The 27,483-nt window shown below is 50.4% G+C and overlaps 10 protein-coding genes across 10 annotated transcripts; 5 read left to right on the forward strand and 5 right to left on the reverse strand.

The window, feature by feature from the left end:
* Positions 1-642: 642 nt before the first annotated feature.
* CPAR01_14815 (uncharacterized protein) lies at positions 643-1,552 on the reverse strand (the record flags this gene model as incomplete). Its single annotated transcript, XM_060499065.1, has 3 exons — positions 643-873; positions 958-1,286; positions 1,414-1,552. The coding sequence occupies 3 exons, from the start codon at positions 1,550-1,552 to the stop codon at positions 643-645; spliced, it is 699 nt and encodes a 232-aa protein (XP_060341990.1).
* A 2,196-nt stretch (positions 1,553-3,748) lies between these two features.
* On the forward strand, positions 3,749-4,766 carry CPAR01_14816 (uncharacterized protein; the record flags this gene model as incomplete). Its single annotated transcript, XM_060499066.1, has 3 exons — positions 3,749-4,133; positions 4,208-4,445; positions 4,499-4,766. The coding sequence occupies 3 exons, from the start codon at positions 3,749-3,751 to the stop codon at positions 4,764-4,766; spliced, it is 891 nt and encodes a 296-aa protein (XP_060341991.1).
* Positions 4,767-7,549: 2,783 nt separating this feature from the next.
* CPAR01_14817 (uncharacterized protein) lies at positions 7,550-8,601 on the forward strand (the record flags this gene model as incomplete). Its single annotated transcript, XM_060499067.1, has 2 exons — positions 7,550-7,729; positions 7,798-8,601. The coding sequence occupies 2 exons, from the start codon at positions 7,550-7,552 to the stop codon at positions 8,599-8,601; spliced, it is 984 nt and encodes a 327-aa protein (XP_060341992.1).
* Positions 8,602-8,692: 91 nt separating this feature from the next.
* Positions 8,693-10,022, reverse strand: CPAR01_14818 (transaldolase; the record flags this gene model as incomplete). The annotated part of the gene is made up of 5 exons (XM_060499068.1): positions 8,693-9,092; positions 9,148-9,304; positions 9,358-9,667; positions 9,725-9,909; positions 9,974-10,022. 5 exons carry the CDS (start codon positions 10,020-10,022, stop codon positions 8,693-8,695), a joined length of 1,101 nt encoding a protein of 366 aa, XP_060341993.1.
* A 1,180-nt stretch (positions 10,023-11,202) lies between these two features.
* On the forward strand, positions 11,203-13,095 carry CPAR01_14819 (uncharacterized protein; the record flags this gene model as incomplete). Its single annotated transcript, XM_060499069.1, has 4 exons — positions 11,203-11,303; positions 11,361-12,127; positions 12,181-12,720; positions 12,788-13,095. 4 exons carry the CDS (start codon positions 11,203-11,205, stop codon positions 13,093-13,095), a joined length of 1,716 nt encoding a protein of 571 aa, XP_060341994.1.
* Positions 13,096-15,043: 1,948 nt separating this feature from the next.
* On the reverse strand, positions 15,044-17,553 carry CPAR01_14820 (uncharacterized protein; the record flags this gene model as incomplete). Its single annotated transcript, XM_060499070.1, has 3 exons — positions 15,044-15,915; positions 15,970-17,235; positions 17,289-17,553. The coding sequence occupies 3 exons, from the start codon at positions 17,551-17,553 to the stop codon at positions 15,044-15,046; spliced, it is 2,403 nt and encodes an 800-aa protein (XP_060341995.1).
* A 1,544-nt stretch (positions 17,554-19,097) lies between these two features.
* On the forward strand, positions 19,098-20,579 carry CPAR01_14821 (uncharacterized protein; the record flags this gene model as incomplete). The annotated part of the gene is made up of 1 exon (XM_060499071.1): positions 19,098-20,579. One exon carries the CDS (start codon positions 19,098-19,100, stop codon positions 20,577-20,579), a length of 1,482 nt encoding a protein of 493 aa, XP_060341996.1.
* A 1,208-nt stretch (positions 20,580-21,787) lies between these two features.
* On the forward strand, positions 21,788-23,662 carry CPAR01_14822 (MFS transporter; the record flags this gene model as incomplete). The annotated part of the gene is made up of 8 exons (XM_060499072.1): positions 21,788-21,979; positions 22,035-22,171; positions 22,224-22,291; positions 22,351-22,454; positions 22,517-22,689; positions 22,741-23,011; positions 23,069-23,311; positions 23,375-23,662. 8 exons carry the CDS (start codon positions 21,788-21,790, stop codon positions 23,660-23,662), a joined length of 1,476 nt encoding a protein of 491 aa, XP_060341997.1.
* Positions 23,663-24,066: 404 nt separating this feature from the next.
* Positions 24,067-25,298, reverse strand: CPAR01_14823 (NAD dependent epimerase/dehydratase; the record flags this gene model as incomplete). The annotated part of the gene is made up of 4 exons (XM_060499073.1): positions 24,067-24,187; positions 24,253-24,845; positions 24,908-25,199; positions 25,258-25,298. 4 exons carry the CDS (start codon positions 25,296-25,298, stop codon positions 24,067-24,069), a joined length of 1,047 nt encoding a protein of 348 aa, XP_060341998.1.
* Positions 25,299-25,856: 558 nt separating this feature from the next.
* Positions 25,857-27,179, reverse strand: CPAR01_14824 (uncharacterized protein; the record flags this gene model as incomplete). Its single annotated transcript, XM_060499074.1, has 1 exon — positions 25,857-27,179. One exon carries the CDS (start codon positions 27,177-27,179, stop codon positions 25,857-25,859), a length of 1,323 nt encoding a protein of 440 aa, XP_060341999.1.
* Positions 27,180-27,483: the final 304 nt, after the last annotated feature.

Below are 27,483 nucleotides of genomic sequence, written 5' to 3' on the forward strand. Positions count from 1 at the left end.
CTATGTGATGGCCGTAAGGGTGCGCGCCTGCTGACGCTCCGGCGAAACGGGAGGGAGGGGGGGAGACGCCAGGGGGGTTTGCGGTTATCATACAGAGTCAAGTAGCTGGCCATCTTGGACCGCTACCTATAGAGCAATGCATGCACCGGTAGATTACTGTTCATGGCGTTCTCCAGTGTGGCTAATTGAGCGTCTGGTACAGCTAAGCGTTCGATGTGATGATGACGAATAAACCCGGCGCTATCGTTTGGCCATCATTATCGGACAGAGCTGCAAAGGGGATCCAACGAAGACATGCTAGTCAACATCCCGATATTCCTCTGTCACATCTGATAGTACCAGTCTGCGTAATATTTCTGAACGTGTTTGTAATTGTGACCGCGGTAAGCGAGCATTGTTGATGGGGTGTACTTCAGAAAAGAATGAGTACTTCGTTTCAAAGAGGAAAAGACAGGGGAAAAAAAAACACCTGCGGGCCGCAGCCATTTGAAGCTGTCCCTCCATATAAAAATAAAATAAAAATAAAAACGCCGTCTCTAATGCCTCCCAAGAATGTACAATAGTTCCCAAGGTATAATCCATCCATTGCGTCCATCCGACTCTCAGAACAACTCATGCATAAAATTGGGCCGTGCTGCTCAGTCACAGCAGGATCCAGAGCGCACCGAGCACAAGCGGGAGCAAACCAGCGACGGAGAAGCTCGTTGTCGTCCTTGCGCCAGCGGATGTTCCTTGCACATACCCCGCGCCAGACTCTTTTGTCGTGATAGTGTAGACGTCGCCGAAGCCGATGTCGGTGGAGTTGAAGCAGTTTGTCTCGTTGACTTTTCCGATTTTCGGGTCGCCTGGCTCAGCGAATTCAATATCGACGCACTGTTGTTGCGGTATTAGCACCTTTCTACCTACCTCTCTCTCTGTGTCTCTTTCTGGCCGAGGTAGGGGGCAGGGAAGACTTACTGAGAACAGAGCGGCGCCGTGAACAGCAAGCTCGACAATTTGGATCGTGGCGTGATCGCCGGCCTTGACGGTGGTGTTTGCCGGGAGGGGCACTTGCGGGAGGCAGACGGTGCCCGGGTAAGGGTTTTTGCTGGGACCAAGGATTTGGAAGACGGGGACCATGGGGAAAGACATGTTGATGGGACCGCCGTCGGGCCCGTCGCTGCCGAAGCCCATGTTGGCATACATCATTGCCTGGGCGTGGCCCTGGAACCAGCCTGGTTGGAAGGCGAGGGCACCACCCGTCGTGGGCCAGTAGGTGCGGTTTTGGGTGACGTGCATGCCGCCGCCTTTGGGGATTGATTAGTGAGGCTGAGTCTTTGACTTATAGAGTGTATGAGGGTTGAAGTTTGGCCGGGGAGAGAGCCATGGCGATAGCGAAGGTAAGTGATTGACGGCCGAGGAGTGAGAACTTACATGGGTAGTTCCATTGCATGCCGTAGGGGAATGTGTCATTGGTAATGAGGTTATTACCGCGCCAGCCCGGGTATGAGATGACGATGTGGGCTGACGCTGTCGCGGCGAGGACGAGTGCTGATAGTATTGAAAAGAGCATCTTGGCGATTTGTGTATGGAAGGTGGCCGTCCAAAGTCCACGATTGTCTTATTCCAATGTCGAACACTCCCTTTTCTGCACTTGGAATCCGGATCGACAAATATACACTTTCTTCTTTCACAAGCTTTTCGTCTGACTGTCTGTCTGTCGGAACGGCTTGCAAGCTCGCCTGGAGATCTTTGAGGTGGTTGGTTGTTCGGATGGTTCGTGTGAGCTTTTGAGGCAAACCTCGCTTGAGATAACAAAAGATTCTCGAAAACAAGTCCAACTAGAGGGGAGTCCACAGCTTTGTTCAAGAACAAGGGTTCTGTGAGATCAAAGAATATTCTTGTTGTGGCACTAGGTCAGTCGAGTTGGAAAGAAAAGAAGGGAGAAGGCGCAAATGAGAGACGACAGGCTGAATGATATTTGGGCGGGGACGGGAGCCTGCATGGTAAGGTTACTATCTACTCCGTACTTCAAGGTCAGGAAGATGGCCCGGCCGACCGTTCCAGCCGCCGAGCCATGGATGTTCATTTCTGCCGTACCATTGGATTCGCACCTTGCAGCCATCCAATCGAGTCGGGTCGACCTGGCGTGCGCGTGGAGGTGTGAATGCGAATGGGGACACTCAGTCACACCAGGAAAGGGACAAGAGGACTGGCAGACAGACTGCAGTAGCCAGTAGTGTATGCCTTCATCTGCAAGACGATGGGCAATGGCTCCCGATCCCCTGCCGGGCTAGCGACGCAACCAATGGCAGACAGAAGCGCCCATGAAAGTGAGAGTCGCTGCGGGAGTGGCAGGGGATTATTCAATCGAAGGTGTTTGGGGGCGCACGAGGCCAATGAGACGCCGTATCACTTCGGTGGCAGAGGGGATCTTGACGATGAGTGGTGAGAGGGGGAGGCGACGAACAGGGATGCTGCGAAGTGTAAGCGCCGGCTTTAAACTACATTAGCTGCAAGATGCAACCTGGCACCGCTGTCACAGCAAATCCCCGTCCTCGGCTTGTGGCTGTTTGTTGGAGCTCTCCACGCTCATGTCTCGTCGAGGCACAAACCAATAAGACGGTGATCCAACGATATACGGCGTACTTTCTGGTTTACTGGAATTGAACAGGACTGACTAGGGTGTTGATGGTTGTTGGTGTTGGATTCGTGCAACACCTCGCGGTGATGATTCGATCCCGTCGCGCAACATCCGAGTTGAAAGGACCGTAATGGCATGGACGCGTCGGCTCTGTCAACCCTAACGAGCGCTTGCTCGCCCTCGCTCGCTTTTCTCTTGTACTCTATGCCATGTGGTCAGTAAAAAAGAAAACAAAAAAGTAGAAGTTCGGACACAGAGTATTCCCGTCGTAGGGGACCTCCTGACCGCCATCGATGGAAGCCGAAGGGCGGTAAGCTGACGGCGTGGGTTGCGTCTATTCCGAGATGTCTGGGCCGCCTTGTGAGGTGATGCTGATCAAGAAAGCCAGCCTAAAAGAAGAAAGATTGACATGGTTTGGGGGTGGCCGAAGGAGTACCTGGGTGGGTAAGATGGCCCGGGCAGGGTCTGACCTCAGAGGCCAGCGACATGTTGTGGAGAGAGGGGTTTGCAGCTTGCTGCAGCTTCCTGGCTAGACACGGAGCACATGTAAGTTAAGTGCTGTACCTTAAGGAAAGGTATCTACTTTACCATACCTGCCTTACTGTGTAGGTAGGTAGGTAGGTAGGTGCGAGTGGCCTCAAAGACCGACGGAATGAGAAACTTGAATTGATTTGTTTTAGCGTGTACATTTGAGTCTTTGAGTACCTGAGGTGTCTCGATGAACTCTTTCCACCCAGAATTTGGGGGGAAACATGGACGTTGATGGATAAGGTACCTTACGTCGATGCTTCTATTCTTGGCCTTCCCTCCCAACCTTTCATCCTTCCACCTTGGTCCTTCTTGGAATCCTGCCGGGAAGGACCAACGCCACTGTCGGATTTTAGCTGGAGGCGTGCAACCGCAACCTTCTGTGCACCTTCCAGGTCTCCCTATTCTCCTACGTTCCTTGCCTTACGTAAGATGGCTGCGAAGCTACACGGTCTTCACCGCCTGCCAACTGGCATTCATGGGTCCTACCCAGTAGGCGGTAGCCGAATTCTGCCGGACAAAAAAGTTCATCCCACCAGCGCAGCATCTTGCTTCCAAGGCAGAATCAATAACCCCGCGCCGTTGGACACGCCCATCATGGCCACGGCCGAGCGACCCAAGGCCGAGGAACCCAAAGATGACGAATGGATTCACGTTAAATCCAAGTCCCGGCTCCGGCGAAGCGCCCCCAAGCTACCTGTCAAGGGTCCTGGCGCAATCTCCAAGCCTACTGAACCCCGCAGCCACAAGTCAGTCATCGACATAACGGCCGAGTACGACTCCTTCAAGTCCAAGTGGCGCGAAACAAACTGCTGCCTTAGTCTGAAGAAGCTGGTGAGGGACCATTACGAAGGCCATCGGAGAGTTCGTAAGGCGGTGTGTCTCGGTGTGGGCACGTTTGATCCTGAGGACGGAGGCTGGGACGCAAAGAGGAGGACTTATATCCAGCTCGACGCCTTTGTGACCGTCGTCGAGGTTTTGTGTATGCCTACGCTTAGCCGTCGCAGTCCTGTATACCAAACTGCACTGCAAGCTCTCAGCTAACCGGATACCCAGCCGAATTGTCTAAAGAGTCGATATCGTGCTCGTTCCAGGAACCTCGCTTCACTCCCAATGACAGAGCATTTCTTACCAGTCTTGGTCATGAGGTTGTCGAGTCCCCTGCTGCATTCGAAGCCGTGGATGAAGAGACGCTTGTGTTTGCGGTACACATGTACCGGCCAATATATGAGGCGACGCTCGAGAAGGCCATGCCTGCCATGTTTGTCGGGACAGGATGGGACGTTTGGGATGAGTGCGTAAAGGTGCTACTCCATGGCCGCCCAACGTTTATTGACACTTTGCTAGATTTGCCACGATGAAGGATGGTGAGTTCAAGTGCATGAGTGACATGCATGCCTCGCATAAGCACTTCCGCTTCCCACAGGATGGTACATACACAACATTCTCAAGCACGTGTGTGTACTGGCGGCCAAAAACCGAGACTGTCATTCAACACGAGACTTCGGCCGGCGAGAAAGATGCATCGCCACCTCAAGAAGTTGTCACAACTGTCGTCCCTGGGACAAGTACCCAGATAGAGGAAAATTCACCAATTCCTCCGAACAGAGAGTAGGGCTTGGAGCCTTGGACACTGACGCTGTCGATAAAGGAGTGAGACGTCAAGTCATAAATTCCTCAAAGAAATCCGCATTACCACCACGGGGCCTTTATGTCACTGTACTCATAAGCTTACTGTGATTGCATTGGACATCTATTGGTTCTCCTACTAAGCGCACCGCTCGAGTAGTCAGTGGTGTTTTGCAATGAGAACGATGCATTCGTCCAAAACATCCGATTAGCCCGAGAAACATGTAGTCCCTAGCATCTATGGCCAACTCATCCTTCGCAACATATCTCAAGACTTTGGTTTGACGCCATGCGCAAATGCCCTCTCTCTCCCACCAAGATCAAGACTGAACAGCAAGCCCTCATACTTCGAACTCGTCCATCACAGCTCTCCTTCTCTTGGTCGGTCATCACAAATTTCACCTCCTTGGCACCAGAGAACTGCTCAAAGTCAACACGGAAGATCGTCACGTTCAAAGATGCGCCTTTGCTCTCACTGGACCGTCACGCACCAGATAGTTTGGGTTAAGGCCCATTACCGTGATCTTGACCGTGCCCATCACTTCACTCTCCATAAGTACCCTGGCATAAGTGGCGACGACACCAACATATCTCTCGACGCAACGACAGGGTGAAACCCTAGCAGAAAGCACGTCAACAGTCTCGCTTCGGCCGCATTATCATCGCTACCCGATGGTTCATTGCGGCTGCTGTTGACATGCTCTTGCACAATCCTCCCGACCTACACGACCGACTCAACAGGCTTCGCAACATGACAACACAAAGCACCGGCGTCTGGAAGCCGTATAATCCGTTGACATTTCTTCTAAAAAAATACGTGATTCTTCATGGCCCCCCTGATTGCTCAGGCGTGACACTGGAAAGCCGAGCACTTGAACTAGTTAGGACCGAGACTGCTCCGCCGCGTAACGTTCACAAACACCCGCTTCTCAGCCCAGTCTGCAGGCATATCGATGTAGATAGATAAAGGAATGCTCCGAACTGTCGTTCAATCCAGCGCTAGTGTCGGCAAAGAGCCTTCAGATACCGTCCTGGGGACGTCGCCTGCGTAGAAGCTAGCTCAATTCGTACGCTGTTGACGAGCGGCGTGCTAAAGGAGCCAAGGAACTCGTGTCACTGGCGCCGTCACCGACCTGTTGCAAGGATCGCGGCTCCTCGAGCGTGGGGCATTCCGCAATGATATTGCACACGACGGGAATGATGCTGAAGTTCCTGTAGCTGCCGGCCGAACTCCCGTTTCTGGAGTATTGGAACAGAAATACGCCCGTGTCAATCCAGCTGAGTCGGACATGTAGCCGGCCGGGGAGTAGCCAGCGTGTTGGATGGCAAATTTAGCCATGCCAAAGGGGACTGACGCCCCGACGAAGACGTCAATAGTGTCGCCGTTTGGCCCGTGCCTGAGAAGATGTTAAAGTGCTGCCCTACAGGGCCGAGGATTCCAGAACACGATGTCAATACCTCACTGCACACCACCCATTTTCCATCATTTGACTTAGCACTCGATAATTATCATCGACTCTAAGACCGGCTCCAGGGCGGAAACATCGGATGCTCATGACAAAAATTTCCCAGGCAAGTGCCGACATTGCTTTGGATGATCAGGCGTGCAATGTCATCTAAAATAGACTTCTGCGGACATGCTGTGTAACACCCGCTAGCCAACCTATACCTTGGCCGTTCAGCTTCAAGTTTCCGGGACTTCCTTCATGTTACCTTCCTCTTGACGCTCACTCTGTCATCCTCACATATTATTCACCTAGTCTCGATAGAACCCTTTCGTTTGTGCTCGTACCTCGCAGTTCCATTGCATAAATTACCAAGATAAGGATGCCTCTGACGGCTCGACTTTCCAGACCTTTCCAACAAGGTTCTCTGGGGCCCCGTGTCCGGAATGATAAGGTTTGTGTCCAATGACAGTTACATATACTTCAGACCAACGTTGCAAGAGGAACTTGACTTTTATCACATGAAATGAAAGGGAAAGCCCTGGGTTTAGGTCGATCAACTATTACTTGCTTGAGCTATTATAATTATGCAAAGGAAAGATCAGGTCAAGACGGTAACAAAGCAGCTCAATGAGATATACACAAAAGCGATACCTCTACCTAGGAATTCGAGTTAACTGGATCAATCGATTTCCAAGCTCGCTGTTGATGAATTTTGAGGAGACTTGCTCTGAGTCATCCATATTTTCCATGTCGTTGGGCCAAGCGGGGCCGTCCTGAAAGCGGCCCGATCCTGAGCCCCCAATGCCCATGGAAAGCTTCACCCGGCCTGGACATCCGCTCGGCTGCAAAGCGCAAGTTTGCTGACGGACGTGGCCGAAATTGGCCGTGCGGAGCTTCAAGAAACCCCCCGAATCATGGAATGGGTGCCATCCCGGAGCACAACCCACTTGGCCGTAGAATGGACACCTCTGAGTTCTGGGCCCTCCGTTGTGGTTCTGGCTTCTTGTCCCTAGCTTATGCGGGGTTCGTAGCTTACCAGATGATAGCCGGGGATCCCAGCCAACATGATCCTGAGACCAGCTGCGGGGGGGGGGGGGGGGGAATAGGTATTCCTTTCTTCGGTCGTTTGTCGGACAATAGCCTTACTCCTACTGTGTACGCCAACCTCGCAAACCCCTCTCGTCAACGTTCGTCTTAATTCAACGACTGATCTTCACCCATCCAGCTCACTATCATCCTCGGTCAGACGTTCGCTTTGTCGAGAGCTTCTCGCATGGCACCAAAACTCTCGAATAGCCGTCTCAAATGAGAACATTGCCCCATGAATACGACCGCGCTCCAATCCGTCTCTCAAGGCATAACAGCGACTGTGCCGCTGCCGGAGAGTGCGCCGGGCAAAAAGTCCACCAAAAAACGTGTCAGGAACTTTTCCGCCGATGACCGCGCCGCCCATCGCATCTTTGAAAGGGGTCGCCGCGAAGCCTTCAAGGAACGCTTGACCGTGAGCATTGACGGGAGAGCCAGGAGCAGCTGTTGACTTTGTAACCAGACTAATAATCCATTCCACAGGAACTCGCCGGCCAGCTGCCAGTCCTTGCAGACACTGATCCCGAGCGGCTATCGAAGCATGTCGTCGTTAATGAGAGCATTGCCCGCCACAAGCTCTTGGAAAACCGATGCGTCGACGCTCTTCGCGATATTGAGTCCTTGCTACGAGAACGCGATGAGCTGTTGGCAGAGATCAATGTCTGGAGAGGCAACGCCGGCGCGACTTCCCGGCTGCCGAAAAGCATTTCTAATATTGCGGGTCTTATGAAAACCGAGGATGAAATGCTTAGTCGCGAAGCAAAAGGCCATCACATACGCGAGGGAAATGGTTCCAGCGAAGACAAGGGGTCTCGTGGCGGTCAAGCTCAGGCTGCGATGACAATTGAAACCCACCCGATCGAAGCATCTCATCTCTCGCAGCTTCTAAAGGTGGATCGGACACACGATATTAACCCAGTCCCAAACCTTGACGACTTATTGCGCGACACATCTTGGCCTCAGACTACCCAGACTCATCTACCAGTGTTCCCCCCCGAACCTCCCCTTGCGAGCCCAGACGATATCCCGATCATACCACCTACCATCACACGGGATTCTCTGCCAGTTGCGACATCAGAAGCAGCCGACTATCGAATGTTCGTCGACGTAAACCCAACACAGCAGGCGCTGCTTCTCAACATGGACACGATCCAGTTTCCTGCCCCGGACGGGAACTCCATCGAGCTACCGAATGTTCTGCTCAGGCCTCACTCTTTTTCTCGAACCAGCTTAGATGAAGAACCATTACTTCAGCACTCTCAGCAATGGGTCTCTTGGCCTGGATAGTCTATTTCAATGTCCCGGATTCTCATGAACTCTAACGAACGCCACTTCACGACTCATTCGTACCCAGGACATACCGACGATACCGTTCGTCTCAAATCTGCTTAAGGACCTCCTCAATCTTTCCCTGACTGCTCTTCTCCCCGCCGATGAAGAGCTTCAGCGCATCTGAGAGCCGAGTCGTCGTAACGGGGTCGGCCTCGATAGCCCTCTGCAGCGCAGCACCGCCATCAGCGAGGTAGTCAACGTCAGTACGGGCCAGGTTTCCGTCCCACTCGGCCGCTGCCAGAGGGTCGATGGTGGCGAGCTTCTTCAGCCGCTCAGGGGTCGGACCGATGTCTTTGTAGACGTGAACAGGCTTCGGCACACCTTCGCCTGGCTGTTTGCTACCATCGTAAGGGAGCGTGGCTAGTTGGTCAAGGACGGTGTGGGAGATGGTTGCAGAATGACATCCCATTTCCCCTGCCGCCATAGCCTCTTTGGCTGAGATGAAGCTAGAATGAATAACTTAGCGATGCTTGGAACAAGAACAGTTTCATATACACTTACCTGGCGTTCTTGACGAGTGGCTGTTCTTTGCCGGTCTCTTTGTACAGCCGCTTGTATGTCTCGATGATCTGGATGATTCGTGCCGACATAGGGTGTTGCGTCGCTGGGTCCTTGACATTCGGCCAGAGGACATCCGGTTCATCGTGGGCCCGCACCTCTGCGACAGAAATCAGTAAATAACGCCAAATAAAGTGGTTGGGCTAACCCGACCATTGTAATACGGGCTGATGTACAACATGCCGGCCTGGCTGCAAGCAATAGCTTGAGGCAAGCTGAACAGCGCTGTCCCTAGGGTGGGAATCCCTTCTGAGGACAAGATCTTTGCAGCGTTCAAAGCTGGTCCAGTCGATGGTATTTTGATGCAGTATCGATCGCGCCCGATGCCGGCTTTGGCGAATTCACGATCATAAAGGCGTGCATGATCGAGGGTTTCCTGTGTCTTGTATGCGTTGGAGGGGAGGGTTTGCAAAAGGACTCGACCGCGGATAGAGTTGATGTTCTTTTTGCACATGAGAACGGCCTGAGGATTCGATGTCAGCCTACCATCATAGGGCACGAGGAATTGATGTAGTGATACCATGCGAGTGTAGATGGCGAGCCACCCTTCATTCTTCAATTCCTTTGCAGTCTCGAGGAAAAGATGCCTGTTCGATTCATGGCCAAGCTGGATATCAACCCAGAGCTGGTTGCTTGTTTGGTCGTGGGGGACAATGGGCATGCTCTTGATGTACTCAGGATCCATCCAATCGACATCGACGTTTACTGTGTTACGTTGATGAGTGTCCAGGCTTCTGTAACGTTGATCCAGGCGCAAGTTTTCGCTTACTCTGTTCCTCAAGCTTGTCAAGCCATGTGATTGCGCCCTGGCTGCCCATGATTGCGGATCAGAGGTAAATTTTGCTGGTAATCGAGGTCGTGACGTTGTATTTCCTGGCGTTCTCAGTTATTCGATCCTTATTTCACGTTTTTGAACCCATGGGAAATGTTTCTTTAATAGCAAATAACTCAACTCAAACATTCCGGCATTGCTGTCTCTAGAATAACTGTCTCATGCCCTGCGTGTGGCGGCATCTTCGCAGTCATCACTAGACTTATCGGTGGTCCCATTCCGAACACCGTAGGGCCAATCATGCGAACATCCTTTTGAGCCCCCAGGATGCCACACGCAGGTCAATGTAAGGCAACACGCAGGGCGCTGTTGACCCCGCACCGTGGGGGCTTTTACCCTTGTTCATCGTCTGTTCACATCGATGATTGGGGTGGGAGGAGGCGAAGAGGATACTCTGGGGTAAAACTAACATGATACGACTGTGCTAGGGACCATTTCCCTGGGTGCTGGCGACCCCACTTCTACTTTGACACTGGTATAGACGACGTCGTCAATGTTGTGTCTTCACCGTTGATGGGGATGCCCTGAGGTCAGACTATGATGCTGCGAACTTGTACTAGTTTTGGAACATCAGATGCCACACTCATTAATTACTACCTACTCTAATACCATTGTCCCCAAGAACCCCGAGTCTTCCAGTCGGGCGAAAGACCTTCATTAGTCGAGGCTACGCGGCCGCCTCCCCAACAGCCTAATATCAAGGTTCAAGACCAACAACTTTCCATACACATCGCCCTGCACAGGCCAGAGAAACTAGCGTGTCTTAGCATGCTACCTAAACTCTAGAGTTCTTGGGCACACACAGGGCAGCCCCGCATTTACCCCATCCTGAACAAACAACCACCATGAAATGCCCTGCTGCACAGGGAGGTTTGCTGCAGCGTGTTTTGGTCACGGGAGCAGGTCCGAAGGATCCCCCCAGCCGTTCAACAGCCGATGAGACTGAGACGTCCGGCGTTAGTGACGAGGACCCGGTAATATTTCATCTGATCCCATGGGGGACGATGCCGGAACTGGGGGAGGAGCAACCAGGATGGGATGGGTTGATGTGAATCAAGTTATAAAGGAGCCTCCATCGTGATACTCTACTATCATCTCCCGAGTGGATTTACTTTATTCTTCTCCTCAGAGACGAATTCTCCCTTTGATTCAAAAAGTCAGCCACCATGTCACGCGTATCCGACCTCGAGGGGGACGTCAAGTCAAAACTTGACGTCAATCACGTTGAGCACACGGATGCAGACTACAGCCGCAATATCGACGCAAAGTAAGTAGTTATTCACTCATTTATCTTATGTAAATAGCAATTAACCACGGCCAGTAGAATCCGCAATCCACTCATCGGAGTCTCAAAGACAGATCTTCGCGTTCAGGTGTCTGGATTCTGCCGCGAGTATGGCTTCCGCGAAAAAGAGGATGTCTTTTATCGCGGCGCTCTCGCAGCTCAAAACCCAGAGACGTACGATTCGTTCGAAGAACTGACTGAGGACGACAAAAATGTGCTCCGCCGGGAGGTCACCCACAAATGGCATCTTCCCCGGGACCTCTACTGGAGCATCGCCCTCTGCTCACTCGGCTCTGCTATCCAGGGATGGGATAACACGGGTGCCAACGGCGCCAACCTCTCTTTCCCTCAAGAGTTCGGTATCGTGGACAGGCAGGCACTAGTTGGTGTCATCAACGCCGGCCCAACCTTGTTCGGTCTCCTGAGCGCATGGGCTGCCGACCCTATTAACAACTACCTAGGTCGCCGCGGAACGATCTTTTTGACCGGTCTGTTTTGTGTGTTTCCCGTTCTTGCCCAGGCTTTTACGCAGAATTGGTGGGGCCTCTTAATTTGCCGTCTGTTTATGGGCCTAGGAATGGGAGTTAAGATTTCAACAATTCCGGTATACTCGGCCGAGGTTGCGCCTGCTGCTATTCGCGGCGGAATCGTCACTAGCTTCCAGCTGTGGGTCGCGTTCGGTATCTTCGTCGGCTTCTGCTCCAACTTGATATGGTTTCGTATCGGCGATTTAGCATGGAGATTCCAGTTGGGTGCCGCATTTGCTCCTGCTATTCCAGTTCTTATCTTTGTTTGGTTCTGCCCTGGTATGTGTCGTGATTTTCAGTTCTTTGTCTGGAAAGTCTGACCAGAGATCCAGAATCTCCTCGTTGGTTGATGAAAAAAGGTCGCTACCAAGAGTCCTTCAAATCCTTCTGTCGCCTTCGGAATACCGAAATGATGGCTGCCAGAGATTTGTACTATGCCCATAGGCAAGTCATTGAAGAAAAGGACGCGTTCGGTGGCCAGACGCTTTTACGGCGAATGACCGATCTGCTTGTCATTCCCCGCCTCCGCCGTGCAACCATATCCTCATCTTGGATAGTAATTTCGCAACAATTCAGCGGGATTAACATCATGGCCTTTTACTCTTCGACAATCTTTGAGCAAGCTGGCTATTCCGCCCAACAGTGTCTCCTCGCCTCTATGGGATTCGGCCTCGTCATGTTTGTCTTCGCCTTCCCGGCGGTATACATGATGGATACTTTCGGTAGAAGGAATCTCCTTCTTATCACCTTTCCTAACATGGCTTGGTGCCTATTAGCCTCGGGCCTTTGCTTCCTTATCAATCAAGGTTCAAGCTCGAGAGTACCACTCATTGCATTCTTCATCTATCTATTCACAGCAATGTACGGACCAGGTCAGTAAAACAGCAGACTTACATTCCAAATCCAAAAAGAAAATGAGAAAAGCTAAAACACGAACAGGCATGGGCCCTCTCCCATCCATTTACTTTTCAGAGGCTTTCCCTCTGTCTCATCGCGAGATAGGCTCAGCATTCACGATCTGCGTCAACAATGCGGTTGGTAGTGCCCTCACTTTAACCTTCCCAGAGCTTTTACACAGGATTGGGCCGACTGGGGCATTCTGCTTCTATGCCGGTCTCAACCTGCTCGCTTTCATCGTCATCTTCTTCCTCATTCCAGAGACAAAGTGGGTCCATCTTCATATCGCTCAGAAAGCCAGAAGCAATTACTCACTCTTGGTACCAGGCAACGGACACTGGAAGAGCTAGACTATATCTTTGGAGTCCCCACACGTCGCCATGCTGCATATCAGGTCCGTACATGGTTACCTTGGTTTGTGAGGAGATATGTTCTTCTCCAGAGAAACGCTAAGCTCGAACCACTTTATCATCTCGAGTGATCAAAGACGTCAGGGGCTGTTACAATGGATGGAGGGATTCCTTAGCTAGATAGGTAGTCCAATTATATGATCTGCAGCAGTGCGAATTAACGATACAAAACTCTAGGGATATTATTCTCGTTGGAAATAGTGATGACAATGTTCCCAACCCTTTTCGATGAGATGTCTTTCAATGACTGTTCAAGCATGAAGACTTCGCCAAGATTAAGTGTCATTCTTGGTGCACAAGAATCATCATGAAACTCTCATACCTAATGAGCAGCGTCGCTGATTATCATTATTTTTCGAAAATGCCACCAGGAAAAACCATGATCCTCAGGGCCACCAGAGCCGTGTGCGGTCTGTTGGCGTAGATGTCACGGAATGTAGTTGCCTCCATAACCTGGTCACCAAGGCGGTTCTTTCCCCGAACCAGCCCGTCTTTGTGAATTTTGGAGTGGCTTTTCCACATGTGCTGTCCAACGACGCGAATGAAAACTAGTACAGCCGGTTATTCGGGGCCGAAAATACCATGTACTCAAGAAATATCTCTTCCGGAGCGACCCATTCGTGAACAGGAGGCTTTCGCTCCGCCTGGGTCGGGCGTGAAATCATCCGGAGTAGCGAACAACCGTTACCAGGCCAGCAATTGCGGATAGTCATCCAGGGACCTCCTTAGCATACCTCGTATTACAGTTGGAAGCTGCCTGATGTCAGGGAAAGACTGACGAAATGCTCCACAGTCCGCATCCAGTCCGGCAACGAGACGAAGAACGGAGATCACCAGTTTAGACTCAAGACTCTCATCTCTGATACAGAAAACTTGGAAAAAGAGACCTCAGAAACAAATGCAAGTAATAAATAAACTAGGTTGTTGTCATGTTATTGATAGTCTTTATCAAGCAGACCTTGATCGCCTCAGTGAATTCATCGCGTCGATAAAAGATGCCACTGGTGTTTGAAGTGCTGCGACTCATTTCACTCTGTCCGATCGTGTGATACCTAGCCATAGAGCGATTCCGAAATTCACTAGTACTTGCCGCTCTGGTGATTCATTCAAAATGGAATGAGGTTGGTGGACAGCAGCTTCAAGAAAGCGGTTCAAATGCTCCCAAAGATAATGCAGCTGTGGACTATCAACAGTGCGATGCAACATCTTTGGATAGAACAAGAATTTGAGTTAGCGTGTATTGCACATGAATGCGAATGGGACACTAAATGGAGTTGAAATTTGGTTCTATAAAAGCGAGGCTATGATGGGTAACATTGAGGCAATCAGAGACTAATTCCTTAGAGGAGACCTAGACAGGTCTACTGCCATAAAATAGCAGAATGGTAATCGAACGCAGAGACGTATGAGTATGAATGTGGACTTGGGCCGGGCTCGGCTTCAGATTGTCCAAGAAAGTGGCTCATCGTATGGTTCTGGCGTGTCGAACGCGGAATAAACAACCAAAGCAGATGTGAAGCAGCAGTCAAATGCCATCTCAGAGGCTAGATAAGCGTCTCACGCCCGCTGAGTGCTAGAAACAGGCGTATTTCATCGCCATATATAGGATTCAGAGCGAGTGTACTTCATTTTTCTTTTTTACTTCTTATTGAAAGGGAAGGAAAGAGGTGGGAGAAAGTAGGTGTTAGAAAGGCACTCGAAGAGGCTTTCAACAGCTTATAGAAGAGAAATCACGCTTAAAAAATCACCCCGCCACCAATTCAGTTATTCGTCTCTCGATACAAAGCGCAAACGGACCATGTGGTTACGTCGATGAAAGACACAGCGAGATTGTGATCACCTCAAATATCTTTTATTCTCCTGATTTTCCAATTCATCTCTGAAGAACTCATACGCGACGAAGGGTAATATTCGCTTTGTCAACGGGGCCTTCAAGGCCCTCAGTACTCTCGCTTGAGTACCCAGCAGGGGCCACAATCTCTGCCGTTGTTCCAACAGGGAGAGTTGCCTGGATGAGTATCACCCCAGCAGTCTCATCGACGCTGACCTCAACCTCAAGCACGCCTTGCAAAAGTTCGGTACGATAGTGAGCAGTCTTAAGACCGGACAACACTGGCGCAAGCTGTACTTTACTCCAACCCGGTTGTAGCGGCTTCACGCCAACCACATACTGCGGCAGGAGAAACACTGGCCAACAGGACCAAGCATGCATAAGTGAGGTGTCATGTCCGAAGGGCTTCCCCTCAACTGTCATCGCTTCCCAATGTCCTCCCGAGTAATTTGGACTTGACGTGTCCGCCATTGGACCCCACACATTTTCAATCAGTTGGATTGCTTCACGACCCTTTTGGCGTGAAAATAGTGCCTCTACGGCAAATCCTGTTGCGTAGGGACTCACAACTCCTGTACGGTCCCAATGTTGAAGACCCTTGAAAGCTGCAGGCAACCATCCTGGAGGTCCGGAGAGGTGAGATGCACAAAGATCGCTGTCTTCAGCAACATCAAGTGCAACGGCATAGCCATTCGTGTCCTGACAGATTCCTTCCTCTGGCAACGCGGACCCCATACGGATGCAACCCTTTTCAGAGTTCCATAGATTGGTCAGAATGCTCTTTCTCAGAGTCTCGAGCTTCTCAGATAATTGGGACTTTCGTTGATCGTCGGTGGTCATAGTCTTCACAGCGTTCAGGGCGTCGTAATATGCCAAATTCGTTGTACCAGAAGCTCCAAAAACAGGTCCTCCAAGCGGATACCAATGCACTACGGAGGATTAGCCAATACACCATGCAGCCGAGAGACAGATTCTTATCTTACTTGACATGTCAGGTGAAACTTCGATCAGTCCCGATGGCTTCTCCTGGGATTCGGCGTACTCGAGCAACTTCTCCGCTGCCGGAAGATAACGCCGAAGAGCTTCATGGTCTCCAGAACTCAACCAATAGTCCTTGATGGCGACAACCAACAACAGGGCGTAAGTCATAGAGTAGAATGCGTAAGTTGGAGGAGGCTCGGTCCCTGCGTGGATAGGGGCCTGGATAGGACATAAATTTCCAAGGTATCCTGCCTCAGTCTGATGGCTAGCAAGAAGCTCGATGCTTCCTGCAACAGCCCCACTATCCATACCGGAATATGCAACGCCTCGACCTGAAACAAAGAGATCTCCTCCAAATGTTGCTCGATCTCTCTTTGCACCATCTACCATGCATGATACAGCATTCGTCCCAACTTGGAAGTCTGCCAGCGTCCTCTCCTTGTTGCCGAATAACAAGTCATTCTGGTAGAGACAATCCCCGTTCGCGTCTCTGACATCCAAGTTGCGATAGAGAGCAAGCCAACCCTCAGGACCTCCGAAAGCTACAGAGCCAGTGTTGATTCCCGAACCTCCAAGAAGGGGTCGGATCTGTACGTCTGTGATTGTTGCAACTTCTCTCTCGTTGATGATGACGGTGATCCGGTTGCCGCTCGTAATGGTAAGAACCTTGATCCATTCGCCTTGCTTCACAATTCCGTGAGTAGACCAGCTGCCAAAGGACTTGACTGGGAATACGGCTGATACATGTGACATCCCCTCAAAGGCACGAAGCTCTTCCTGGATAACGTCCAGGCAGAAGATGACTCCATTGGCAACCATGTGGACACCCCAACTCGCACCTAGCTCTTCAACAAGAACCTGGAACGAAACTTCCTTGTCGCCCCATCGCGTGCCTTGGCGGCAAGGAGCCCAATGCTGACCAAGAACCCTGGTCCCTTGGTCGGTGATGTCCCATGCTGGGGCCGTCTCGCCTTTGACCACAGTGCACATTTCTAGCGTGTTGACACCGTCATTCCAAATGCGGTTGAGAATCTCGTCTGAACAACTGAAAGAAGCCTTGGGTCGTATTGTTGGCCTGATTGACTCGAAACCGAATTTGCTGATTACAAGAGTGGCATTGGAAGTGATGAGAACAACTTTCAAGTACCTCTGGGATCGTTGTGCGAGTCTTGGTTTGATAGTTTGCTGCGATTCCGAGGGCGCTACAGTCATTGAAACATTGCGATAACAGTCCATAGCATTGGAAAAGAAAAAGTAGGGGCCATCGCCTCGAAATTGTGTTAGTTGAGACACAATAACGGTTAAAGGAGAATATCTCTACCTGTTTCGCATTCGATTCCTTCATGAGTTTCGCTATAAAAGATTCTCGCGCTGATGGGACCCTCGCCACTCGCACGATCAACCAAGAATGTAGGAATTCCGCCAATGCACCGGCCAAAGTCAAAAGTTATTGATGCCTGTTTCGAAGATCCTGATAGTTCGCCATTTGTAAGAGTAACGACCCCTGACTCAGCGTCGCGCCAAGCACCATTCGAGGTTGTAACTAGCCGGGTTGGCTCCGACAGGATGGCCTTTGAGGGATCCATTTGAATTGCAAGAGAAGCAAGATATGATGAATAAGAATTGCTGGATTGGCATGAGATTCGGCCTTGAAGCCAAGTGACGTGCAGTTACCCAGGTTTTGAATGGCATGCCTAGTAAGTGTGGATAGGCATCTAAGTAAGACCCGTTTCGGGAAATCCGAGCGTGTCTAACACTAGGCTTGTTTCGGATCAGCGTCCACCCGGATGTGTGGGGGAAAGGTGGACGAAGCTCATAAAAGGGGCGCTACGTCCACCTCAACGCCAATTTGCTTCACGTCTCCGTCCACCCGCGGAATCACTCACACATCTCGGCAACTCCACAGAGACTTGGGGCGCAGGAGCTTCCCCAGATTGCCCAATAGAGTCGATGGGTTCACCAAACGAGGTTGAACAGACTAGCCACACTTGTGGGGTCTGTTCTCGATCTTTCACTCGCATAGAGAACTTGAAACGTCATCAAAAGACGCGTAGGTCATTCATGAACGAGCACGAAGGAGCTGGTGACGCTTGAGTCCTGACTGTTGTAATGCATAGACCAGGGAAACCTACCTCACCGTTGTATGATTTGCCAGAAAAGGTTCTCACGGAGCGATCTTCTCAAGAAACACCAACGACTTCATCAGAAGCTTAGCCAAGAGGATGCAGTACGTGACGAGAATGAATTATCATCAGCGAAAAAGGTGGATTACTCCTTCATCATAGAGAACCCCAGCCAAATTTCGTCCCAACCGCGAGATAGATACAGAGAATCGGGAACACACCCGCTACTTGTTGGCGACTCACGACTGCAGTATCTTGATGTTGACCGCGCCACGAACAAGACGCCCAAGGCTAGTTATGCAGCGTCTTCGGTTCTTTCACCATCATACGTCGCGTTCTCTAGGCCACAAGATACAATGGCAACAACCAGTGAGCTAGCGGCGAACATGGACTTCTCGTATTTTGTTCAACCTTGGCAGGATAGCCTGTGGGTTGACTCAAGCCAGTGGTTCACACCAGATTTCTACGATGCAGTAAGAGAGACATCACATATAAGTGATCCTTTCATACTCCAAGACGATTCGATGTCACTGTCTGCTCACTGGAATTGGCTGGGTCAATATCCAGCCATGCCTGGCAGTAGTACACGAGTGGCCCCAAACGACGACCGAACAGCACCTTTAGTTCTAGCCGAAATCTCGGATGGGCCAGAGAGTATATCGAGAGTTAATTCTCCTCCGAACGTGCCCTCTAGAGAGGACGGAGTAGCATTTGCGTGGAACCCGTCGTCGAAAAGTCTTTGTCAGACACATTCTATTTCTATCAACGCGTCACACCCTCTTATGATTTTACATAATCCTCGATTCGACATACTAGAATCAACATGGATTCGCGTTCGAGAGTTCCTAAAGCTTGAGACTCCCGGCTCGGAGAATCTGATTCCGCCGTCTCTGGCAGTTGCGAATGTCTTTCTGGGGCTCTTTTTCGACCGTTTCTATGAACAAAGTCCTGTACTTCACTTACCAACGCTCTTAGTTGATCACTTGCCGTCATCTTTACTCTCCGCCATGATCATCATCGGCGCCACATACAGCCGTATCCGGCACACAAGACGCTTTTCCATACTCATGCTCGATAGAGCTCGTCAAAATCTCCAAGCGCTGATCGAAGCCGACAAAAGCTTGACCAGACATCCTGAAACTATCTATGCATCTTCACTACTAGTGTATACTGGGTTATGGTGCGGAAACAAAGGGGCATTTGAGACTGCCGAAGCATTCAGAGGAAGTTTGGTGACATACGTCAGACGTCTGTTTCAACCGAAAACGAAAGTTGCGGATGTCGCAGGTAGTCGTGTTGAAGATCATTGGAGGGCATGGGCAACATCTGAGTTCAAGCGCCGTTTACGCTGGTACGTATTCATGATTGACTCACAGTTCCCCGCCATTTTGAACATGCGGAGTATGATGTCTCTCGCAGAGGTCGCTAGGTGGGAGTGCCCGGGTGATGACGCCGCATGGTGTACAACGAGTGCTCCAATCTGGGCAACTCTAGTTAAACCCTTGGGGAGTTTATCGGCACCAGAGTTTGGCATTGTTTTTAAGGCTCTTACGAACAACAGAAGAGCTAATTCCACCAACTTGGCACCATCAGTCTCTGCTATTACTGATAGCATCAGCCCGTGGACACAATTCCTTGTTCTGAGTTGCTTGGCTAGCCAGGCACTGGACTGGTCGCACGATTGGTCAGTACAGGTCGGCAGTGACCCTGCCATGATACAAGATACGGGCAGTGATTGTCATCAAGAAAGTCTGCGGATACGGGACAACATCATCGGTAAGTCATACTGTCTTCCACTTGTCTATGCCAAAGCTGACGCGTTCATTTCAGCATCTTTGAAATCATGGGAATGCTACTACGGCACCAAGTACAGTGGCAACCCGATCCCGGATGTGGCGCAAAGTCCAGTGCTGTACTTTCAGAACGCATCTCAAATACTCCGTGGCCTAGTAAACATTCAACTACAAACGTGCGTTGCTGATTTGCAAGATGCTCTCGGAAAAAGCGGAGCAAATGCTGTTGACGAAAGCCTGGGCCGACTTCGAGTCTACTTCACAAACGGATACACCAACTGTGTTGGAGCACACCAAGAGTTGCCATTTGAGTCTCTAGATGCCTTCGCCAAATCAGTCATGGAAACTACATCAATAATGAGCAACCCGACACTACAGTCTGCCACACCTTATAGCATCTTTGGAATCTTCCTAAATCATGTCTTGCAATGGGCATTTCTAAAAAGCAGCCCCGAAACATTGAAGTCGCACCTTCGTGAGCATCTCCGAGATATGGCTTTCTCATATCACGGACGGGGCATGTCGGAGCTCAGTGGAATACTTGATTTCGGGCTCTCCTCAGCAAACCCGACAGTCGTGAACAGGGACAGAAGCCACTTAGTTCTCATGCAAGCTGCGCAGAATTTGGCGCTGCTTGGTACTTGGGGCGCATCGTTGAATCTGGCCCTTCTGCTTCAGTTGAGAGCGAAAACTTAAATTTGACGCTGTTGATATTAAGAATTAAGTCTCGTAAATTATTGTGTAAAAGTACAGCTCATGCCTCCAGCAGCATCATTAGTAGTAGAAGTAGAGGTAATAGGCGATTCGTTCAGCACTGGGAAAGTGTGCAACGAATATGAGGTCCTGTCATGGTTGACTTGTTCATGGCAAAGTAATACGAGCAAAGGATCCGAAGCTACGATACCATACTAAGTTAGTCTAGAAAATCAGCCTAACTGGGTATTGCTAAGGTTATGCATGCCTCCCATCAGCAGGCCTTAGCAGCATCTGGGGTAGGTAGATCCACTTCCTGTTGAACGTAGCACTAGCTTATCCGCGTCCAGTTGCTTTCGAAGTTCTGATCAGTCATCAGTACTTTCCCTGTTGGGAATTTCGCAAGAACCTCCCATACTTTCACCATCATGTCTGGCAATTTTCCTCCGTACGTTGCGGTAGGGGTAAGTTCTTCATGGGGTCCTCAATCCACCAAGACATGTACGTGTCTAGTGATGGCCAACTGAGGCCGAAGCCAGACGATGGGAAAGAGGGGAGGCAAAAGGTACATTTCCACGGAACTGTCGGCCTGAATGCCAATAAGTTGAGAAAGATTCAGTGGGTAATTGTAAGTCAGAGTCAGTGTGTGGAAATGTCAGATAATCGGGCTGATGCGACTCACATTCCTTCCTGGAAAGTGTTACTTTTCCGTCCGTTGAGCCTCGCCATGTTGTCCTACCGGTGGAGCCGGAAAAGCTGGCCAGGTTCATAAACGAAGATCCACATGGGTTCGGAGTATTTGGAGAAGTGGTTTTCCGTCGCATCCTCTTCATGTAAGACCCTGTCAACATGCGTCCAGGTCACTACCATGTCGGTACTAGTGCAGGGTCCGAATTGAAGACCATCATCTCCCCGAACCCCGCACGAGCGGAAAAGCTCGGCGCCCCATCTCCCCCATGGGGGAACGCTCCACCTGGGGGAGTCGGTCTTATCGTGACTTCAGGCGGAGCCAACGGAGAGATGAGATAGTCTGATTTTCCTTGTTACCTTATATAGAGAGGCTCTGCACAGACGAAAAGATGCTTGGAAGTGTTACCGTCTAATACCGAAGTCTCGCAGTTCGAAAGCCACGTCATCCCACGATCTGACCGGTGTCGAGACAACGCACAAAAGGTTCAAATGCCAGCGTCTTTCCGAGTCATCAAAGCACAATGACTGAGCCAAGAAAGTCCGAAGAGGACAAGGCAGATGTCAGACAAATGGAGCGTGTCTTGACAAGCGGTTCTAATGGAGGCGCCGAGAAGCCTGTCGCCAAGATTGGCAAGGTTGACGAGTTTGGGGCGCATACCAAGACCGACCCCAAGGAGATTGCACTCGTGAAGAAGATTGACTTCTACATTCTGGTACGAGCTTCAGTTGATGGTTGGGAAAATGCTTCCTTTACTAACTCGACCGAAGCCTATTCTCTGGATCATGTACTTCCTCAATTTCCTCGACCGAAACGCAATGATCAATGGCAAGCTTAACTCGCTGTCCGAAGACCTGAAGCTGAAGGGAACTGAGTACAACACTTGCGTATCCATTCTATTTGTTGGGTGAGTTATGTATCTTTGTGTACCTAATGGCCACTAATCTCAATGTCGGTAGATACCTGTGTGGCCAGATCCCCTCGAACATGATCCTGAACCGAGTGCGACCCTCCTGGTACATGGCGGGTATGTATGCCAAGCATCCAATCAAGAACGCGTAGTTCTAATGGGTGGTCACATCGCAGGCTTCATGTTGACTTGGTCTATAATAAGTCTGCTTACGTACCTTGCACACGACTACAAGACAATGCTAGTGTGCCGGTTCTTTCTCGGTATCACAGAGGCTCCGGTAAGTATCTGATCGTTGTTGTCGCCGACATCGAAGACATGAACGGGCTGACATTAGTCTAGTTCTACCCTGGCGCACTCTATATGCTCAGCATGTTCTACACACGCAAGGAAATTGCGACTCGAATGGCTGTCTTTTACACTGGCAACATGCTAGCTAGCGCTTTTTCTGGTCTGATTGCGGCTGGCATATTCGCCGGACTCGATGGGAAGCACGGCCTTGCAGGCTGGCAATGGTATGATAGAATCCGGCTCACCCCACTCAGATTGGAGACTCACAGTTGTAGGCTATTCATCGTCCAGGGTGCTGTGTCCATTGGTGTGGCGATGGCGGCATTCTACTTCCTCCCCGACGCTCCGCTTCAGACTCGCTGGCTCAGCCCTGAGCAACGACATATGGCACACCAGCGCATATTCGACGATACGACCGATCGTCGCGAGGGAGGCACCAGTGTCTGGAAAGGATTGCGCGAGGCTTGTACCGATTGGAGAACATGGCTCTTCTGTCTCATGGACAACTTGCACCTTTCCGCAAATGGTTTCAAGAACTTCTTGCCGGTAAGGATTCGCAGTCATAGCTGATCTTTCAGATTACAATAAGCTGACTGGAGACAGAGCGTTGTCAAAACCCTTCACTACAACACCACAATCACATTAGTTCTAACGTGCCCGCCGTACATTCTAGCTGGCATCATGAGCATTGTTGTATCGCATTCATCAGGCCGTTTTAATGAACGCACATGGCACACAACAGTGAGCAAGCTCATTGCTTGTGCGGGCTTCGCCATGGCTGTGGCCACACTCAATACCACTGTTAGATATGTCGGTATCATGATTTTCGTTGGAGCAACGTATGGGGTTAGTTCATCCAAATGCCGATTTTGATTCCACAAAATTTACTTCATCCTAACGGAATTTTAGGTGAATAATATCATTCTCGGATGGACCTCGGCAACTTTAGGCCAGACGGATGAGAAGAAGGCCGTTGCGATTGCCATGGCCAACACATTTGGGAACCTTGCTAGCGTCTACACTCCATACCTGTGGCCAGAATCAGATGAGCCACGATACTTGACTGCAATGCTTGCTAGTATCGGCTTCTCTCTCGGTGTCGTTGTTTGCGCCTGGATCATGAGGATTGCGCTACAGAGGCAGAACAAGAAAACTTTGGCGTCTAACCCAGATGCCTTGAACTTGTATGTCTACTAAAGCTGGTCATACCCACAGATAGTATGGGGTTGTTTATTTGTTACGGACTATATATTCGTTGGATCCATCCATACTCTGGAATCAGACCAACTACAGGTCTCGAGAGGACTTTCCAGTAGAATACAATGTGAGCAGATGTCAACAGGTGCACGACACAGGGAAGGAGCTCACAGAGGTCAACTGATCTTAGGGTCTAGAAGATGTATTACTGAAATCTGCCCTTCCCTCGAAATATACTCTCAGCGCTCTACATATACCTGAGCTGCTCCTTTGTTGCTTGATCCTCCTCTTAATGCCCCTTATGCTATCCCCTATCCGGCGAGGCCTGACAGCAGACAAGACCCACAGGGCTTTGATAGTCCTACAAAGCAGACTGAATAGTAGTTGAAAGACCCATTTTATGATTACTGGGCCTGCTCGTCCAAAACCATTTGAAACGCTTCTACAAACGAAGCTTCCCAATCGGCCTCTGTCTTCATGGGCCTCCAACCGAGCTCTGGTGCCAAAACGGGCTTCGTAGAAGAGCTGAAGACATTAATCCCTGCTTGTACTCGCTTAAATCTTTGGTTGGCACACTTGGAATGACTCACTGTGCAGCATAATTCATCTCCGCAATCTGGGGTGTCGCATTCAGCCATCTTGATCCAGCTTCTTCCAAGCTCACCGAACGAGGCTCTCTTGACTCCAAAGCACCAAGCGAGGCACCTGCTTTACCAACCAAGGCCGCAAGATCTCGCCAATTGTGACTGCCAGTGTTAGAGAAGTAAATACCTCTCCTGCCTGAAGGAATCGTCTCTCCAGAGAGGACCTTGCTCAAGATAAGCTCGTACAGTATTGCAAGATCCGTAACATGGACATGCCCAAGACGGGCTGTGCCCTCGCCGACGTATTCAGGGACGCCGGCCTTGATCGCGCCACGAATGATGCTAGGAATTTGCATGGATCCTTGATTGAAGAGGCCGGTGCCACGCCCGTAGACTGTGGGGGGCATCATGATGTATGCTTTGACTCCGGTCTTCTCTGCAGTCCTAACAACAGCAATATCCGTTGTTCGCTGGCCGTAAGCCTCCTGGGATTCTTTCTTTTCTTCATATTCGTATACCTTCTCCTTATCTGACCATTGATGAATGTCACCCGACCGCTGGGTGATCGTTCTTTCAGCAAGGTTGGACGTTCCCGATGTCTGGCTCATCCATGTTTTGTTAAAGATATTACGATAAGAGTCAGAATAGCGCGAAAACTTACGTGAACGAAGTGGACATCTCTTCCCGTCTGCTTCTTCCGCTCCGCTAGCCCTTTCAAAAGAGCTACAGCCGAGCCTGTATGGAAGCCAGTCGGTGTGTGGATAACGTAGTCGTGCTCACTTGCAATCTTCGTCAAAAATTGAGAGTCATCTAGGCCCGTAAAGAGGACGGCATGGATGCCTTTCTGGCTCAGAATATCCGCTTGTTCTTGCCCCCGAACTAAAGCGGTAATCGACAGTGCATTGATGTCTTTGTTAGAAGAGTTTAGGAGCTGTGTCAGAACAGTGCCACCTCTACGAAGCAGTCAGTTTGACAGGGCAAGTTCGAGTCGGAAAAGGGCACGGAGCGCACATAAAGCCTGTGGCGCCCGTGAAAAGAAGTTTCTCGGGCATAATGAATAATTTTGATGCTGTCTTGGTAGAAAATGAGAAAAGACATACACAGAATTATGGAATTTGGCGCAATGTTAAGTCCAGGCTGTGAAGGTATTCTGTAAACCTGACGCGTTACTTTAATGTCGTGGAAATGCCGGGATTTGTATTCCGCGGAAAGCCGGGACCATCCGTGGCCAATGGTGACAGATCTGTGCCTGTCTTGTAATAGTCAGCATCAGTCGACCTACTGGGTACGACTGCAGGTTGACCGCACACCAGAAGTACACCTCCAGTCATTGACGTCATAATTAGCTTGGCCCTCAACTTCGCATCTAATCACATGCAGAAGTCACATCCAGACATACCGGCCTGATGGACATTAGATGGTAGTAAAGGAATGCAACTAGACACACTTGAATACACTGGAGCTAGTCTCGCTGATGTGGAATGGACTCTTCGATTTCTTCGCTGCCTCCTTATTACCAATTCTACCATAATACTGCGACGACACATAAGGTAGATAGCGGTCTCGATGAGGTAGTCAGATGCAGCTCATCAATCTGACTCATTGACCTCCTATGGAAGTGCAGATATGTCAACAACACTAACCCAAATGTTCTCCTTGTTCTCGCTGTAAGCAATCAGCAGTTTCCTGCCAACTTGAACTGCGCTAGGATAGCTGAAGCCAAACGCCCGATTCTTGATTCCATCACGCGTATCCGGGACAATCTCCTTTGTCGCATTTGTTCTCAACACACCAATCGACTTATAAGTCTGGTCGGCTCCACGAGATAATGCCAAGGTCAGTGGCTGTCGTTGAGGATCTGCAGCATTGTATCTTGGGTTTGACAACAGAAATCTGTCGCCGGTATCGTCGAGCTTCCCCAGAAATTGTTTTGTCTTCGCATCCGGTATGTTTGTTTGATGTATTGCATTGCCGTGCGAGTTCATGATTTTGGGATACCAGCCGTTCCCTTTCGGATCTGCGTTGTACTCAACCCAGACTGAGTGGGTGTTATTTGCCTCTGAAGTGATGTCACGCCAATGTCGTTGCCAGTACCCTCCTGTAGATGAGTCACTGTCGTTGTGCCAAACAGCAAATGTCTGTTCTTCCATTTGATGCAATCCATCAGCGGCATATAGACCGTTATTGTAAAGCCATGGCGACCAAGCCGGTGCCTCATCCGGCTTCCGCAAAACCGCGTTGATTTCGCAGGCTCTGGCGCAGTATTCCATGCCATACTCAGTGCCGTAGACGGTCTCTGCGTACAATTCGGATTTTGTGAAGTCATTCTGTTCCAGCCAACAGGGGTCCGCAAGCGGTTCTCCGCTGAGAGAAATTTTGCGTGCGATTCGACCTGCAGCTGCCCACCGCCCTGGACACCACCTACTGCCTGATTGGCCAACGGCGTAAAGTTCGCCCTCGAGGTGCACAAAGGTCAACGCCTGCCATGCACGCTGAGCAATACCTCGGTCACACCAATACTTCCAGTTGTGCGTCTCTGTCTGGTTTGGAAGAAGAGCAGCCGGCATTAGGCTTCTCCCAGAGCTCCAAGATGATCCATTGTCGCTTGAAGTCGAGATCCATATATCTTGGCCCATACTATCCTCGTCGACTGGGGCAGAGGAGTAAATGAGGAGGACATCGGAACCGATAGCAAACAGTTCCGGATGGTGCGCGTATGTACGATTCTCGGCCACTCCGTTGTATATTTGAATCTCTGCTTCAACCGATATCTGCTTCCATCCCGCAAAGAGCTTATCGTTATAGTCCAATGGCGGTGATACTTGCCACAGAGTATCGGATGGTGGAGGTTTCGCGTGCGTTCTGGTCAGCCATGTAGAAGCGAGAAGCAGACCTATGAAGCATGCGGCATTGGAGATTCTCGATGTGGCCATGTCTAATAATCCTAGTATTTCGTTACTGGCATTCGGTGGGTCGATAATCGTAGTTGTGAGGATTTTGACCAAAGACGTATCGTAAACCCGGCGGACAAAGCTATAGCAGACTTGAGAACTGTCCAGTGGGCAAAAAATTGTGTTATGTAGGAGTAGCTAAGGGGAGGACAAACCATGACTTTTATGCGGCCTGCACGTTGATTGGGGGAATATCCTGTGAGTGTCTCCCGGCGGCATGGGTAATTGGAGGAGCAATGAGGAATCTGGTTTGTTCTTCCGGCGTCACCCCACCACACATCTAAGT

Source organism: Colletotrichum paranaense (assembly GCF_030867605.1).
Source record: "Colletotrichum paranaense strain IMI 384185 chromosome Unknown Scaffold_17.1, whole genome shotgun sequence".
Classification (NCBI taxonomy): domain Eukaryota; kingdom Fungi; phylum Ascomycota; class Sordariomycetes; order Glomerellales; family Glomerellaceae; genus Colletotrichum; species Colletotrichum paranaense.